This window comes from Megascapheus bottae, chromosome 16, assembly GCF_031878675.1.
Source record: "Megascapheus bottae isolate mThoBot1 chromosome 16, mThoBot2.hap1, whole genome shotgun sequence".
Classification (NCBI taxonomy): Eukaryota; Metazoa; Chordata; class Mammalia; order Rodentia; family Geomyidae; genus Megascapheus; species Megascapheus bottae.
The window spans coordinates 43,564,617-43,579,874 of record NC_143524.1 but is presented as its reverse complement, the minus strand read 5'-3'; the positions used below and the strand labels follow the sequence as shown (position 1 = coordinate 43,579,874).

Below are 15,258 nucleotides of genomic sequence, written 5' to 3'. Positions count from 1 at the left end.
CCTTCTCATATTTTTGTCCCCATTTCCCTCCCCCTAGCCCCTTATTATCATTATTTTTAATGGTAAGAAAACTTGACAGCTTTCTTGAGTAGGTAGGCAAGGAGACAAGCAGACACGCGCGTGTGTGTGTGTGCGTGTGCGTGTGCGTGCGTGTGTGTGTGTGTATGTGTATGTGCGTATGATTAATTAGAGATAAGAATCTCATGGACTTCCCTGTCAGGGCTGGCTTCAAACCATGATCTTCAGATGTCAGCTTCCTGAGTACCTAGGATTATAGGTGTCGGCCACCAGTGCCCCACTCTTGCGTCCTTTTCGTATCTGCATAGTCCCTGCTGTTGGCTGGCCTGTGTGGCTGCCGGGAGTCCCCTGTGTCACTCCCAGGACCCATTTCCTTCCCTGTCTTCCTCTTCCTCCACATTGCCTGTCCCTTTTTCTTTGGCTTTCCCCATATGTCCCTCCTTCACTTCACCTTCCTCTTCCTCCACCTATATCCTGGATGCCTCATGGACTTTACCCCTCATCTCTGTCCCTACAGCTTCCGCCTCGGGCCGAGATGCCAAGCCCAGTGGAGTAGCAGTGCCTCTAGGAGGACCAGGCAGTCCTGGCAGCCCAGCCGGTGAGTGAGGGGCTGAAGGCGGGCGCTGGGCTGGGTGCAACAGCCTGTGCTCCATGCTGACGTGAGGAGTTGCATGCTGACTGGGGCCAGAGGGCCCTGATCCCATTTTGAAAACTGAAGTGGCCAGTCCAGAGAGCTTATGAAGATCCCTCCTTGCTGGAGGACAGGGAAGGGCCCTCAGGCTGGAGTGGGGGTGTCAGTTGTTTGATTCCTATCCTTGCCTAGTGAGTTGTGGTCTTATTCTCATCCCCAGGCTCTACTTATTCTCTCCCTCCCTTCACCTTCCTCTTCCCTCCCTCCCTCCCTTCCTTCCTTTCTCTCTCTCACTTCTTCCTCTACTCCCTCCTTCCCTCCCTCTCCCCTCCCTTGACTCCTCCCCCTTCTCTGCTGGTCCTGGGGCTTGAACTCAGGGCCTGGGTGCTGTCCTTCAGATTTTGTGTTCAAGGCTATCACTCTACTACTTGAGCCACTTGGCTGTATGTGTGTGTTGGTGTGTGTGTGTGTGTGTGTGTGCTTAACTGGAGATAAGAGTCTCAGCTTCCTGAGCCAAGATTACATGTGTAAGCCACTAGCAACTGGCTAGTCTCTTAAAATTTCTCTTTCTTTCTTTTGCCAGTCCTGGGGCTTGAACTCAGGCCTGGACTCTGTCTCTGAGCCACTCTGTGCTCAAGGCTAGTGCTCTTCCACTTGAGCTACAGCACCACTTTCATCTTTTTGTTTATGTGGTACTGAGGAATCGAACCCAGGGCTTCATGCATGCTAGACAAGCACTCTATGACAAAGCTACATTCTAGCTTCTCTCTTTCTTTTTGGAGAAAATGGTAGAAGATTAAAAAGAAGGAAATAGTATTTCCTGGCCTCCCAGCTGCCAGTTTCCCCCATAGACAGTGTCTGGTTTATCTGCTTAGAGAATTCTATGTATTTGTTGGACCGGGAGTGTGGCCTAGTGGTAGAGTGCTTGTCTAACATGCACAAAGACCAGGGTTCAATTCCTTGGTACCATATACAAAGAAAAAGTCAGAAGTGGTGCTGTGGCTCAACTGGTAGAGCTCTAGCCTTGAGAAAGCCCAAGGACAGTTTTCAGGCCCTGAGTTCAGTCCCTAGGATGAGAGAGAGAGAGAGAGAGAGACAGACAGACAAACAGACAGACAGAGAGAGACCTAACTTTTCTACTTAACAATGAGTCTTTATTTTAGTTTATAATAACTCTAGAGCCTGTCAGTCTTTTTAATTAAATAATTTATTAACACTGATTTTTATATCACATTTCAACTGTCATGTTTAACAAACAAGTATTCAAGAAGGGAATCTCTATATACAATCACTGGCATATAGATTTTAGAACAACTAACATTAAGCTGAGGCTGTTTGTATGTCATAGATACATATTAATATATGTAATAAAACATTATGTCTGTAGAGTATATAGAGCCTGTCAGTCTTAAACCAATTCCAATCATTGGTTTCAATTGGGAAATGACGTTAGAATTTTAGTTCTTTTGTGGAAGAGCTGATAGTTTATAGTGTTGAGGACTACCACATGCAGATCTTTGAATGTGTTTTTATTTCTATTTTTCCTTTGGCTCCCTCCAGTAACTCTGTTGTTGTTATTATTTTTAATTTGCATAGTTTAAAATTTGATAGTGGAAAAACAAAGTGAACATCATTCTCTCTCCCTGCCAGGGGCGGATTTCTTGGGAAACTGGAAATTACTCAATATGCTTGAGTTCCTTTAGGGTCCAAAGAGGGGCTCTAGCAATGTGCATGTGCTCATGTGGTTTTTGTTTTGTTTTATTTTTGTCATGTGTTTTTTGAATTTTTCAAAAGTAATAGTCTTGTGATCTGGTTTACCAAAAATGGCATGTAAATTGTTTAAGCTTCAGGTCCCATGAACTTAGTGGTTAAGAGCAAGACAGTTGGTGTGGCCTGACCTCCCGTCCCTTTTCAGATGTGCATACCAATCTGAATTCTCTTGCCCCTCTTCAGATGTACTGTTTATATTTTACATTGCATACTGGTCTGTACTCTTAGTTGTTTTTTTCCTACACAAAAGACAGACTGTGAGAATATTGTTCTGTATTTTTCCTTATTACCAGTATGTCATTCCAAACTAGTATGTCCAAACTAGCTTCTTCCTTTTTTTTACGACTACCTGGTAATTTAGTTAAACATACTTCAGTGGACAGACATTTCGGTTATTTCCAATTCTTTATTATTCTTGGCAGTACAGTAGCTGATAACTTCCTATATTTGTTACTTCAGGTACAGGCCAATAAAACTGCAAGATAATTGCCCACAATCAACCCAGAGGGGCTGGGCCAAAAAGTAGCAGCTTGTGAGGCTCACCTTGTTTCTGGGTATTGTATTCCCTGGAGCTGTCCTGACTCCTAGTTAGGGAGGGGGACAGCCCGCTTGCTGACCAGTGCTATGTATTTTCAGACTTTTTGAAGTGTGACAGTCTGATAAGTGGAAAGAAGTGTTTTGTCTTTGTGTTTCATTAATTTCCTTGTCATATGTTTAAAGACCATCTGTAGCTGAACACTGGCGGCTCACACCTGTAATCCCATCTACTTAGGAGGCTGAGATCTAAGGATCATGTTCAAAGGTAGCCAGGGCAGGAAAGTCCATAAGAAGATTTTTTTTTTTTGCAGGGGGGGAGGGGGAAGAGGGGGGCAGTCATGGGAATTGAACTCAGGGCTTGGGTACAGACCTAAGCTCTTTTGCTCAAGGCTAGTACTCTACCACTCTGAGCTACAGTACTACTTTCAATTTTCCAGTGGTTAATTGGAGATAAGAATCTCACAGACTCTCCTACCTAGGTTGGCTTTGAATCTCAGTCCTCAGACCTCATCTTCCTGAGTAGCTAGGATTGCAGGCATGAGCCACCAGTGTTCTGGCTCATGAAACTCTTATCTCCAATTAACCAAAGGAAAACCAGAAGTATATCCAAGTGGTGGAGCACTAGCCTTGAGCAAAAGAGCTCAGAGACATTGCCCAGGCCCTGAATTCAAGCCCCATGACCACCATCACCACCAACAAAAACAGACTATCAGTATTTTCCTTCCTGTGAATTTCACTGCTCATACTCTTTGCTCATTTTTCTGTTCGATTATTATTTAAATCTAATTTCTAGGTGCTTTCTAGCTTTTAGGATTTCCCCCGGCTATTCTTTACCCTTTGCTTGGCCTGTGGTATTTCCAGCCACATAGGATGCTTGAATTTTATGGACATGTGTGTTTCATGATGGGGACACAGTCTGAGAAATGTGTCATTTGGGCATTTTGTCATGTGTGAATCTCAGATGCCCACTTACACATACATGATAAGTCATTCCACGGGGCTTATTTGTGTGTGTGTGTTTGGGCTTGAACTTAGGGCCTTGCATTCTCACTTCTTTATCACTTGAGCCACGCCTCCAGTTCTAGCTTTTTAATTGATGATAAGGGTCCCACAGATTTGTCTTTTGAGAATGGCTTCACATCTCAATTTTCAGATCTCTGCCTCCTGCATAGGCAGGATTATAGGCCCTTTTGATACACCATCAAGAGGTTGGGTAAAACATGGGATGTATGTAGCTCCTGTGATCTGGCTTTTTGTTTTACAATAAACTTCTTTATAAGTAGAAGATCATTCTAAAATAAGAATAAAAGTGTCTTATGAAAATGCATGAAGTGGCCAGGTGCTGGTGGCTCCTGTCTGAAATCCTAGCTACTCAGGAGACTGAGATCTCAGGATCATGATTCGAAGCCAGAGGCAGAAAAGTCTATGAGACTCTTATCTTCAGTTTAACACCAGAAAACCAGGCGTGGAGCTGTAGCTCAAAGTAGAACACTAATCTTGAGTATAAAAGCCCAGGGACAGGCGGCCAGGAGTTTGGCCTAGTGGTTAAAGTGCTTGCCTAGCATGCACGAAGACCTGGGTTCAATTCCTTGGTACCACATCCATAGAAAAAAAAAGAAAAAGCCGGAAGTGGTGCGGAGGCTCAAGTGATAGAGCTCTAGCCTTGAGAAAGTCCACGGACAGTGCTCAGGCCCTGAGCTCAAGCCCAGGACTGGGGGGAAAAAAAAAAAAGTCCAGGGACAGCATCCAGGCCCTGAATTCAAGCCCCAGGACTGACAAAAATAAAATTAAAAATAAATATATAAAGCATAGCAGACATGTATTATCATGATTAAGTATCATTTCATAAAATAGGTAATGAGTACATTTTTTGACAGTCATTCATTCCTTCTAGTGAATAAATTTTGAACCCAATTATCTTGTTAAATTCTTCTATTATTTCTAATACTTTTTCAATTGAGCCACTTGGATATCCAACTCATATTGATAGTTAATGAATATTTTATCTCTCTTTATTTTTAAAATTTATTTTTTTTCTATGGTGCTGGGTTTCAGTTCAGGATTTTGCATTGTTAGGCAGGTGTTTGTTCTACTACTTGATTCTGCTATTAGGATCACACTTCCTCACCTTCTGGAGCATTCTGCTTCCTCCAAGGCCTTGGAAGGGGGAGGTGGGGTGAATTGAAGCTCTTTCTCCAGACTGAGTACACAGAAGGGCAATATATCATTCGATTCCACACATGCTTGCTGAACCCTAGACTGGGAACTGCCCCTGGAGAGTTGGCTCCTGTGTCTGCTGAGGGCAATGGGGAGAGTGGGCTTGATGCCTTCAGCCACACCACTCACTAATCTTAGAGCAGTGGCCAAGGCTGTGGGGTTTGGGGTAAGGCCCATCCTGGAGGTCATGTAAAATTCCCTAGCGTAGGAGCCATGCAGAGGGAGATGACTGTGCAGAACTTGGCCTTGCTTGGCACATGAATGACAGGGTGGTGGCTCAGGAACAGAACTGTGAACCTACGGCATGAGAGGGATTCAGGATTTCAACATTTGGAGTTCAGATCTTTTAGGGTTGTCATTTTTGGGATTGTAGTCAGGGATTTTGGTTGTTTGGGATTTGATCATGCAGGGTTATGGTTGACATGGCCAGGAAGGGCTGCAGAGGGATGCTGATCAGGGGAACTTGTTCTGGGCGGCCTGCCTCTGACCGCTACTCCTCTCTCCTAGGTCTGGACTGACGTTGCTAGCTGGGCTTCCACTGGTGAGTAGTATGGCGGAGGGTGGCGATGCTGCCCTGTCCGTGGCGGAGTGGCTGCGAGCGCTGCATCTGGAGCAGTATACTGGACTTTTCGAGCAGCATGGACTGGTGTGGGCCACTGAGTGCCAAGGTCTCAGTGATGCCCGCTTGGTGGATATGGGTTTACTTCTCCCTGGCCACCGCCGCCGCATCCTGGCTGGTCTGCTACGGGGCCATGCGCCTCCAACTCCTGTACCTCGTCCTGCCCCACGGCCCGTGCCCATGAAACGCCACATCTTCCGCTCAGTGCCCACCCCAACCATGCCACCTGAGCCATGGCCCACTGCTGGAGAGGATGAGGGGCTCCCTGCTGCCCCACCCATCCCACCCCGCAGGAGCTGCCTTCCGCCTACCTGCTTTGCCACCCCACCCACAGCTGCCCCAGAGCCTGTACTGCCGCCATTGCCAGCTAAGCGACATCCGGTGGAGCCAAGTGTTCCACCTGTGCCTCCTCGCACTGGACCTTCGCACCTGCTGGTGAGGTGAGCAGTGCCACCTGTGGCAGGGCAGAAACCCTTAGAGAGTCGAGGGGGAGTTTGCAGCCTTGGCACAGGGTAAGAAGGGCACTCAGTGAAAGCACACTCATGTGCAAGACTCAGAGGAGTGAGCATTTTGGGGTCCCACAGTACCAATGTGGCTGAGACTCGGAGAGGGCTCTGGTCATGCTCTGCAGGCCAGGCTGCGGTGCCAGGCAGGATTCCAGTGGAGACAAGGGGTGAAACCTGGCAGTGGATAGAATGACTTTGGCTGCTGGTAAGGGCGGTGGAAGCAGGCTCAAGTAGAGCCAGGTGGGGATCTTCCTGTCTGTGCCAATGTTCCTAGGGGCAAGTGGGCAGACTGAGGCTGGATGTATCCTCTAGAATGTCCATGATTTCAGTGAGGCTGTGTAGACATGGACAGAGAGGCTAGAGGGACCCACAGCAACCTACAGGTTTGTCTTGGGTGGGTGGCTGAGTGGGTAATCGTGCCATCACAAATCTAGGACCCAGTGACAGAAATGACTAGAAAGTGTGTGGCACTGTGAGGACCTGGGATGATGGCATGTTGGAGGTTATACTCTGTCACACTGCCTAACAAGTGTTACACTATCTCCCGAAGCTTCACTCAGCATGCCCTCCCTCCTCTTCTGAAGTGCCTTCTCTGTTCCTATCCATCTGTGTTCTTTACCTCCTCCCTGCCATTTGCTCCAGTTCCCAGCCAGGAAGGAGTGCCTGCAGACAGGGCTGGATGTGGGCTTGTCACAATAGGGATTTATTGGTTTCTTGGAAGAGGAAGTAGTGTTCAGAGAGACGACTCTTGGTCTCTGATTATTTAGGGCCTCAACAATCCCTGTAATTTTTGTTGTTGTTGTTGGTCATGAGACTTGAACTCTGGTCTAGGTGCCGCCCCTAGGTTCTTCAGCTCAAGGCTATTGCTGTACACTTTGAGCCACAGCACCTCCTCCTCCTCCTCCTCCTTCTCTTCTTCTTCTTCTTTTTTTTTTTTGCTTGTTTGTTTGGTACTGGTCCTGGGGCTTGAACTCATGGCCTGGGCACTGTCCCTGAACTTTTGTTCTAGAGGTTAACGTTCTACCACGTAAGCCACAGTTTCACTTCTGGCATTTTTTTTTCTTTTTCTTTCTGGTGGTTAATTGCAGATGCAAGTCTCACAGACTTTCCTGCCCAGTCTGGTTTTGAACTGTAATCTTTAGATCAGCCTCCTGAATGGCTAGGATTACAGATATGAGCCACCAGTCCCCTGATTGGTCCTTATTTTTGTTGGGCACAATACAGGACACTTGATTCATGATTTCATGGACCTCTGCAGAAAGCCTTCTGAGGATTGCTGTCCCGTGTCCTTGTTTCAAACGAGGTGGGGGCGGGGAGTAACGCAAAACTAAGGCACAGAAGAGGGAGGGGAGTGGAACAGTAAGAGAGGAACAGTAAGCCTGGAAGGCCAAGCCAACTGTGTTGGCGTGAGATTTGATTGATGAAAACACAAAAATTATTCTTCTTTTTCTGTGTCTGTACAACTTGGGGACAGGTACTAGGGTTCCTCAGGAGCCTGGTCACAGCCTAGATTGGAGTTTCCTAGTGCTATTCCGCCCTCTGGTGTCCATTCTCCTGCATAAAAGAATAATTTCTATTTCTTTCAACTGCATCACCCAGGCCAGGGAGTCGGGAAAGGAAAGGGAAACGAGAGGAAAGAACTGCCAGTTAGAGTTGAGAGTTTCCTGAGCTCTCTATTCCCAATCTTTTTCCTCAGCTAGCATCACTATAGATGTTTTGGCAAGGGGAGGCCCTCAGAGGAGGCTGGCAGGAACGATGAGGCTGAGATAGAATCTTATACACATCAGAGATGAGGTTCCCTCTTTTCATTCCTCTGGGGCCACTTTCCCCCATCAGGTGTCCTCCACAGTCTTTCTCACACTGACATTGTTTTCAGGAATCTTGTAAGTTAGGACAAGAGTCTTTTCCACACCCCTAGCCCTCAGAGCCTCAGTGTAAACAGTGCCACTTGGCCAATAGGCTATAGACTCCTGTAGTCAAAAGCCTGACCCTATGAAGATAGAAGACTCCATATCCATTGTTTGCTGAGGCAATTTGTAGAAAATTATAGCAGTTTCTCTGTATTCAAGATTGGTTCCTGGGGCTGGGAGTTTGGCCTAGTGGTTAAAGTGCTTGCCTAGCATGCATGAAGACCCGGGTTCGATTCCTTGGTACCACATACATAGAAAAAAGCCAGAAGTGGTGCTGAGGCTCAAGTGGTACAGTTCTAGCCTTGAGAAAGTCCAAGGACAGTGCTCAGACCCTGAGCTCAAGCCCAGGACTGGCAAAAAAAAAAAAGATTGATTCCTTCATGCCCTCCAATGTACTTTAAATGACTTCTATATTGTTTATAACACCAAATACCGAGTAAATGCTAGGTGATTAGCTGCAATATTATATTGTTTAGGAAGTAGTGACAAGAAAGAAAATCTGTGTAGGTTCAGTAAAGATACAATTTTTTTTCCTCTGGTATTTTCAGTTTTCAGTTCATTGAATCAATGGAAGTGGAAACCCTGAGATTCTGAGGGCCAACTATGTCTCCCCTGCAAGTTGAGAGCATTCTTGGGGAAAGAGTGGGTAGAGAAGCTGCCAGGCCTGGCTTCCTATGTCATGGGGTATTTGGCGTCATAGACATTTCTAGTCCTCACTAAAGTGAGATGTGACTCAAATGGTAGAGTGCCAGCATTGAGCAGAAACTCAAGTGAAAGCATGAGGTCCAAAAAAAAAAAAAGATAAAAGTTAGAGGCATGGCTCAGTTGATGGATCACTAGCCAATGAGTAAAAAAGTGTAGGTACCAAATTCAAGTCCTAAACTGGACAAAAAAGAAAAGAAAAACAATCATAGTAGATAGAGCCTCACAGGTTTGATCAGACTGAGATGGAGCCTCCCATCTGGTGGCTTTCTCCCCTTCTTCAACTTCCTGGGTTTCCCAGGCTTTTGATACATGGTGGAAGACTGCTTGTGCCTGCTTTGCATGCCTCTGTATCCCTATCTCTTCACATGACCTTTCTGCCCCTGCTTACATTGCAATTTTTTCGTGTGGCCTCTCACACAGATCAGGTGGTAACTGTTGAACCTTTCTGTATGGCTCAGATCTATCACCAGGCTTCCTGTACAATCTGGGGATCATCCTGTGTGCACCCATGTTTTCTGCGTGTTGACTCAATGGGAGGCATGCACCCCTAGGCTAGTTTGGGTGCTTGTATAGGATGTGAATGTGTGTTTGTGCAAGCTGATGAGGTGGTATCATGTCTGTGTCCTTGCACATTTGTACAGGTTCTGAGGGTAGCCATGTGTGATCCTCCTAGGTACAGGTGTAGCAGAGTCTGTGCTGTTTCAGCGGTGACAGAAAGTGTGTGCAGACATACTGCTGCTGTGGGGACCCTAATAGCATATGGGTGCATTTGTGAGCAGTGTACATATGCCGAGCAGTGCCAGCTGCCTGACACGCCCTCAGTATGTATCATGGGAAGAAATGGGGGCTGCTGCGAGCATTTACCCTGCAGCTGCTGAACTTGGTACACATAGTGTGTACACAGATGACATAGCACCCAAAGAGGCATTTAAGCACACATTGGCCGTAGGGTTCAATGGCCCTGAGTCCATCCAAAGTCCCTCCTGATCCCTTTTCCCAACCCATACATCCAGGTGTCTGGGAAGGGAGAAGCCCTCACAGGAGGCAGGCAGGAAGCACAAGGCTAGGCTACAATCCCTCACCTCAGACCAAGTTGTAAGGCAAACCAGAAAACATGCAGGGATGGAGTTCCCTCCCTCTCAGAGTCAGGCCTCCATTCTCCCTGACCTGGAGTGACCTCCCTTTCTGTCATTATTAAATTTAGGACTTCAGAAATACCAAGAAGGCTTACCCACAGTCATTGAACCCCTCCAGGAGAAGCTAGTGTTCAGAACTTACCTCCTGACCATAGCTTTGTCTACTCAACTTTGCTATACACATGAACCCTCTTATTTCCTTGTGTCAAAGAGGGTCATATCTGATCCAGGCTTTCAGAGGCACTCCATGTAGCCCCTCCCTTCTTGTTCTGGGCCTCAGTTTCTTCCTCTGATGTTGGGACACCTGAAGTATTTGCTTGGAGTAGGCTGTTGCCAGCAGGAGTGGCACTGCAAGGCCTCGTTCCTGTGCCCTGACTGCAGCCCAGCCAATCCCCAGTCCTTCTGAAGGCTGATCACTTGTTGCTGGGGTAGAGCCTGCTCCCTTCAGAGAGTCTATTTTCCAGTCACTGTGTTTCCTCAAGGGTTACAGAAGGGAGAGGCCACTGTCAGGGCTTCCTGGGCATCTACCCGGCAAGGCCTCATGAGACCAGCATCTGCTGGCTGTGTCCCAGTTTGGCTTTGGTGGGTAGGAGGGGTGCAGCTCAGGGGCGGGGAGGAAGTGTCTGCCCCAGGGGATTCTGGGTGACTTTTCTTTCTCAGTCAGTGTTTTCAGGAAGTGTGTGTGTTGGCCAGCTTGCAGTGGGTGGAGAAGGCAGAAAGCAGGAAGCAGGAGGGATAAGAGCTGAATACACACATACACACACACACACACACACACACACACACACACATGTCACTATTATACTCAGAAACCCACACACATACACACAGAAATGACTTACAAATACTCTGAGAAAACAATCACAGGCATACAGAGACATACCTGGGCTCCAGCATGTCCCAGGGAGCAAGGACCCAGCACTCGGTGAGATCAGCCCAGGCCAGGCCAACACAGGCTTGCATAGGCAGGCACAGAACTGTCTGCGCCTGCCTGGCAGGAGCCTCAGGAGGCTTTCAGCCCAGGACCCCACCAGCCTGTGAGGGTAAGCGAGGGGAAGACCAGGTTGGGCTGATGAGCAGGCGGGAGGGAAGCTGGGGACCCAGGAGGCTCCTAGAATTTTCTGTCTTCTCTCACTTTCTCTACTTCTGTTTCCCTAGCCTTTTTTCTTTTTTCTCCTCTCCTCTTCTTTTTTTTTCTCCCCTGGGCTTTCTCTGTCTGCCCATAAGCCCCTCTCCTAAGTACCCCCCAAACCTCATAGTGCTTGTTTTCTGAGCCTTTGTTAGACTTTCCCAGAGACAATCCTCCATCAGGGAGGAGGTCTCTGCTCCTTAGGGCCCCAATCTCCATATTCTTGGTTCTGACATTCTAATTCTCTACCTCTCTGACATTTCTCTTGGGGGAGGCTTAGGTTTGGCTTCTATCCACAAGTTCAAGGTGCTATGGCTCTGACTCTCCCCTCCCTTCCCCCCCACCCAGGGTGATAAGGGGCTAGCACTTTGTCAGGGTAGTGTCTTCTTCCTGTCCAGGGCTGGTAGAATGCTGGGTGCCTGTGGAGTGTGGGTAGGTCTCTCTTCTCCCAATAATCCCTAACGAACCCAGTAACCTACACGTCACTAGGGACAGAGTAGCTTCTACTCAGAGTTGGCACCTGAAATTGGAAGGGGGGCTTAACAATCTGAGCTCCTGAGCACTAATCTTTCTCCCCTGCTGTCCTTAGGAGCCAGTGAGAGACATACAGAGATCTACAGAGCTGCCTTGGGAGATGTAGTCCTCCTGCCTCCTGCCTACAACAGCAGGATGGCCTATGGGCAGTTCAAAGAGATTTGGCCTATGGAGGCCTGGGAGCCTGGAGGAGGGAGCAGTTAGGTGGGCTTCATGCAGGAGATGTGTTCTGTGCACACAGATGTTGACAGCCTTAGAGCAATAGGTGTGGAAAAGCCCCCAGCAGAAGCCTGGCCCATAGTAGGTCCTAAACAAGGTAGCACCTGTTGAAGGGAGAAGGGGAGCATGTGTGTAAGGCTCACCTTGAGTAAACCTGCACCTGGTCCAGGTAGAAAAGAGTTTATTAGAAAGCACACTGCTGGCCTGTCTGCAGTGAGGGTCCACGGAGAAGGCTGACCCCTCCAAGTTTAAGAAGGGAAAGGACAGGAGGAGGTGTGACCAGGGTGGTCAGAAAAGGGAAGGTGCCTGCCTCCAGGTGTGCCAGTTACCTAGGTAACACAGCTATTGGGTGGAGACTTAAGAGGAGGGAGTTTCTGCACCAGGGGCTAGAGGGGGGAGGTTATGGGTCTGTATAGGGCCTTCCTGGGTGGACCCTACATCTCAGCCTTCTGATTATGAAAAAGGATGCAGATTATCTTTGGCTACTTCCTGCTGGCTAGAGGTGTCGACCTTAGGAGTAAAAGGTGGAAGAGAAGGCAGCAAGTAGCAACTGCTCCTTGGTGGTGAACAGGTCTGTATACTTGGATAGAATCTGAAAGAAATCTGCAGGGTAGCAGTTGAGCAAAGAGAAACAATATTAGAGAACACACACACGTAGCAGAAAGAAGGGTTCAGGAAAAAAAATTAAAAATTGGTTGATTTGGCATGTTTCTATTTGCATTCTAGGCAGTCCTGGAGTTGGTGGGAAATGTTCCTAGCTACTTCTGACATCTGGCAACTGGGCAGGGGAGAGCATGGTAGATTGGTTAAGAAAAAGCAATGCGAAGCTAGAGCTGGATTGGAGTGGTAAGGGCCCATGGGAGGCCTTGGTAGACGACTTGATTATAGAGTATGTATGAGAGACCCAGGAAGCAGCTAAGGCTAACTGTCCTGAGTCTAGGCCTCACTATAAATACAGACAGCAATTAGAAGGTAGACAGGTATGGATATAAGATGGGCAAGATTACTAACTTATTTCTCTTGATCTCCTTCCCTCTCTCATATCTATGTTACCTAGGTAACTGGCACACTCGGGTCTCAGCACCAGATGTAAGGTTCACCTTGAGTAAACGGCCGCAAGGTCCAGTTAGAAGAGTTTATTAGAGAACAAATTGCCGGTCCATCCACAGTGAGGGTCCATGGAGAAGGGCCAACTCCTGGCAGGGTCCAAGTTTAAGTAGGGAGGGGGCTGGAGGAGGTGTGACCAGGGTGGTCCAGGATGTGACCTCAGAAAAGGGAAGGTGCCTGCCTCCAGGTGTGCCAGTTACCTAGGTAACACAGATATTGGGTGGAGACTTAAACAGGAGGGGGGAGTTTTGGGGGAGGGTCTGCGTAGGGGGCCTTCCTGGATGGACCTTACATCGTGGAATGTGGCCATGGGTCAACAGGCTCTGCTGTAGCTGCTGTCCATCAGGGTGAGGAGCTTGTTACCTTTCCAGACCAGGATGTAGGCATTCACTTCCTGGAGCCCCTCTGTGTTGGATCATGTTGATGCACGGAGGGGACTGGGTTCTATGAGAGACAGGCTACACACATCCATTCTAACAGGAAAGGTTTGTTCTGAGGCTGGAGCAGAAGTGAGCGGGGCAGAGCTGGGGTGTGCTGGAGGGCCTGCCTGCAGCTTCATGGAAGAGGAAGAAAGGCAGCAGCAGGTGAAGGAAGCAGGAGGCATAGGATAAAGGCCTACATGCTGAGAAGGAGCATGAAGGAGGAAGTGGGCAGGTGGGAAATTTTCCTTGTAGAAAGGGACAATTGAGAAAGTGACAGATGATCCCAGATCTCTGGCCTGGCCTCACAAGATTATGCTAGTGAGAGTCTCAGGCCTAGGTCCTTCCAAGGCCTGTGTGACATCTTATGGGGAAGGTCTTGTATCTAGCCTGGGTCCTTGGTCATCTGAGCTCACCACAGAATGCCACACATTGGCGAACCCAGCACTTAGAAGTGTGGGGGAATTCCCAGGCAGCCTGCAGCATGAGGGGAGGCTCATGGGAGACAGGAAAGATGTATGATCTATGCTTTTTGTAGAAAATGGGAGTTTGGCTGGTCAGGGAGGGCATTGCAGGTGGAAGGAATGGTGTATGTGAGGCTCTGGAGTATGCTTTTATAGAGTTTAGCTCAGTTGATCAAAGAGGCTAGAGTATGGGTGGGAGTGGGATTAGACCAAAGCCCACCTAACCTATTCAGATGCCCCTTCCCACTACCTGCCTGCCGTAAAGGTGAGCTCAGATCCTGTTTGTACTTGGTACTTGTTTGTACTTGGTACCAGTTATTAACAGTGCCTGTTACAATCCAGAAATGTTTCTGCTTCTATGATAAATGAAAGAGTCACTCTACTCTTAAGCCATTTTGGCTTGCACTCAAGCCATTTTGGCTTGTGCCTTAGTCCCCATGTATAAGGTTTTCTGTCTATTTTCCCTAATGTGTAAATCAGGTTCTTTAAATTATTATTATTATTATTATTATTATTATTAGCAGTATTCAGGAATTGAACTCAGGACCTTGCTAAACAAGTACTTTGTCACTTGAGTTTGTGTTGATTTTTTTTAAATTACAATTATAGAGGTGATGTACAGATGGGTTACAGTTACATAAGTTAGAGTACATTTCTTTTGGGACAATGTCACTTCTTCCCTTCATATCTCCCACTTTTTCCCTCCCTCCCCCTCAGATTGTGTAGTTCATTTTCAACAGGTGTTGATTATTATTATTCTTTTTTTGCCGGTCCTGGGGCTTGAGCTCAGGGCTGGGGCACTGTCCTTGGACTTTCTCAAGACTAGTGCTCTACCACTTGAGCCTCAGCACCATTTCCAGCTTTTTCTGTGTATGTGGTACTGAGGAATCAAACTCAGAGCTTCATGCATGGTAGGCAAGCACTCTACCATTAGGTCTGCTCCCAGCCCTATGTGTCGATTATCATTATTATTATTTATTTATTATTATTTTTGTGGATCATGGGGCTTGAACTTGGCCTGGGCACTGTCCCTGAGTTCTTCAGCTCAAGGCTACTACTCTGCCTACGGGCCTGGGCATTGTTCTGAGCTCTTCAGCTCAAGACTACCACTGTACCCATGAGCCAAGCTCCACTTCCCATGTTCTAGAGGTTAATTGGAGATAAGAGTCTCAGGTTCTTTTGTGCCAAGGCTGGCTTTGAACCTTGATCCTCACATCTCAGCCTCTTAAGTAGCTAGAATTACAGGCATGAGACACCTGCACTGGCTTGTGTTGATTATTTTTAAGATAGAATTTTGGCTAGGAATTTGGTTTAGTGGTAGAGTGCTTGCCTAGCAT

At 47.5% G+C, this 15,258-nt stretch overlaps 1 protein-coding gene across 1 annotated transcript in view; it reads left to right on the top strand.

Moving 5' to 3' along the window:
* The first annotated feature begins 541 nt into the window (after window positions 1-541).
* Window positions 542-15,258, top strand: part of Arap1 (ArfGAP with RhoGAP domain, ankyrin repeat and PH domain 1) — a 43,869-nt gene continuing 29,152 nt past the window's right edge. Inside the window, exons 1-2 of the mRNA XM_090348375.1 lie at window positions 542-616; window positions 5,681-6,232. Coding sequence (XP_090204501.1) covers window positions 5,724-6,232 — 509 coding nt within the window. The 5' untranslated portion in view covers window positions 542-616; window positions 5,681-5,723. The remainder of the gene's footprint in view (window positions 617-5,680; window positions 6,233-15,258) is intronic.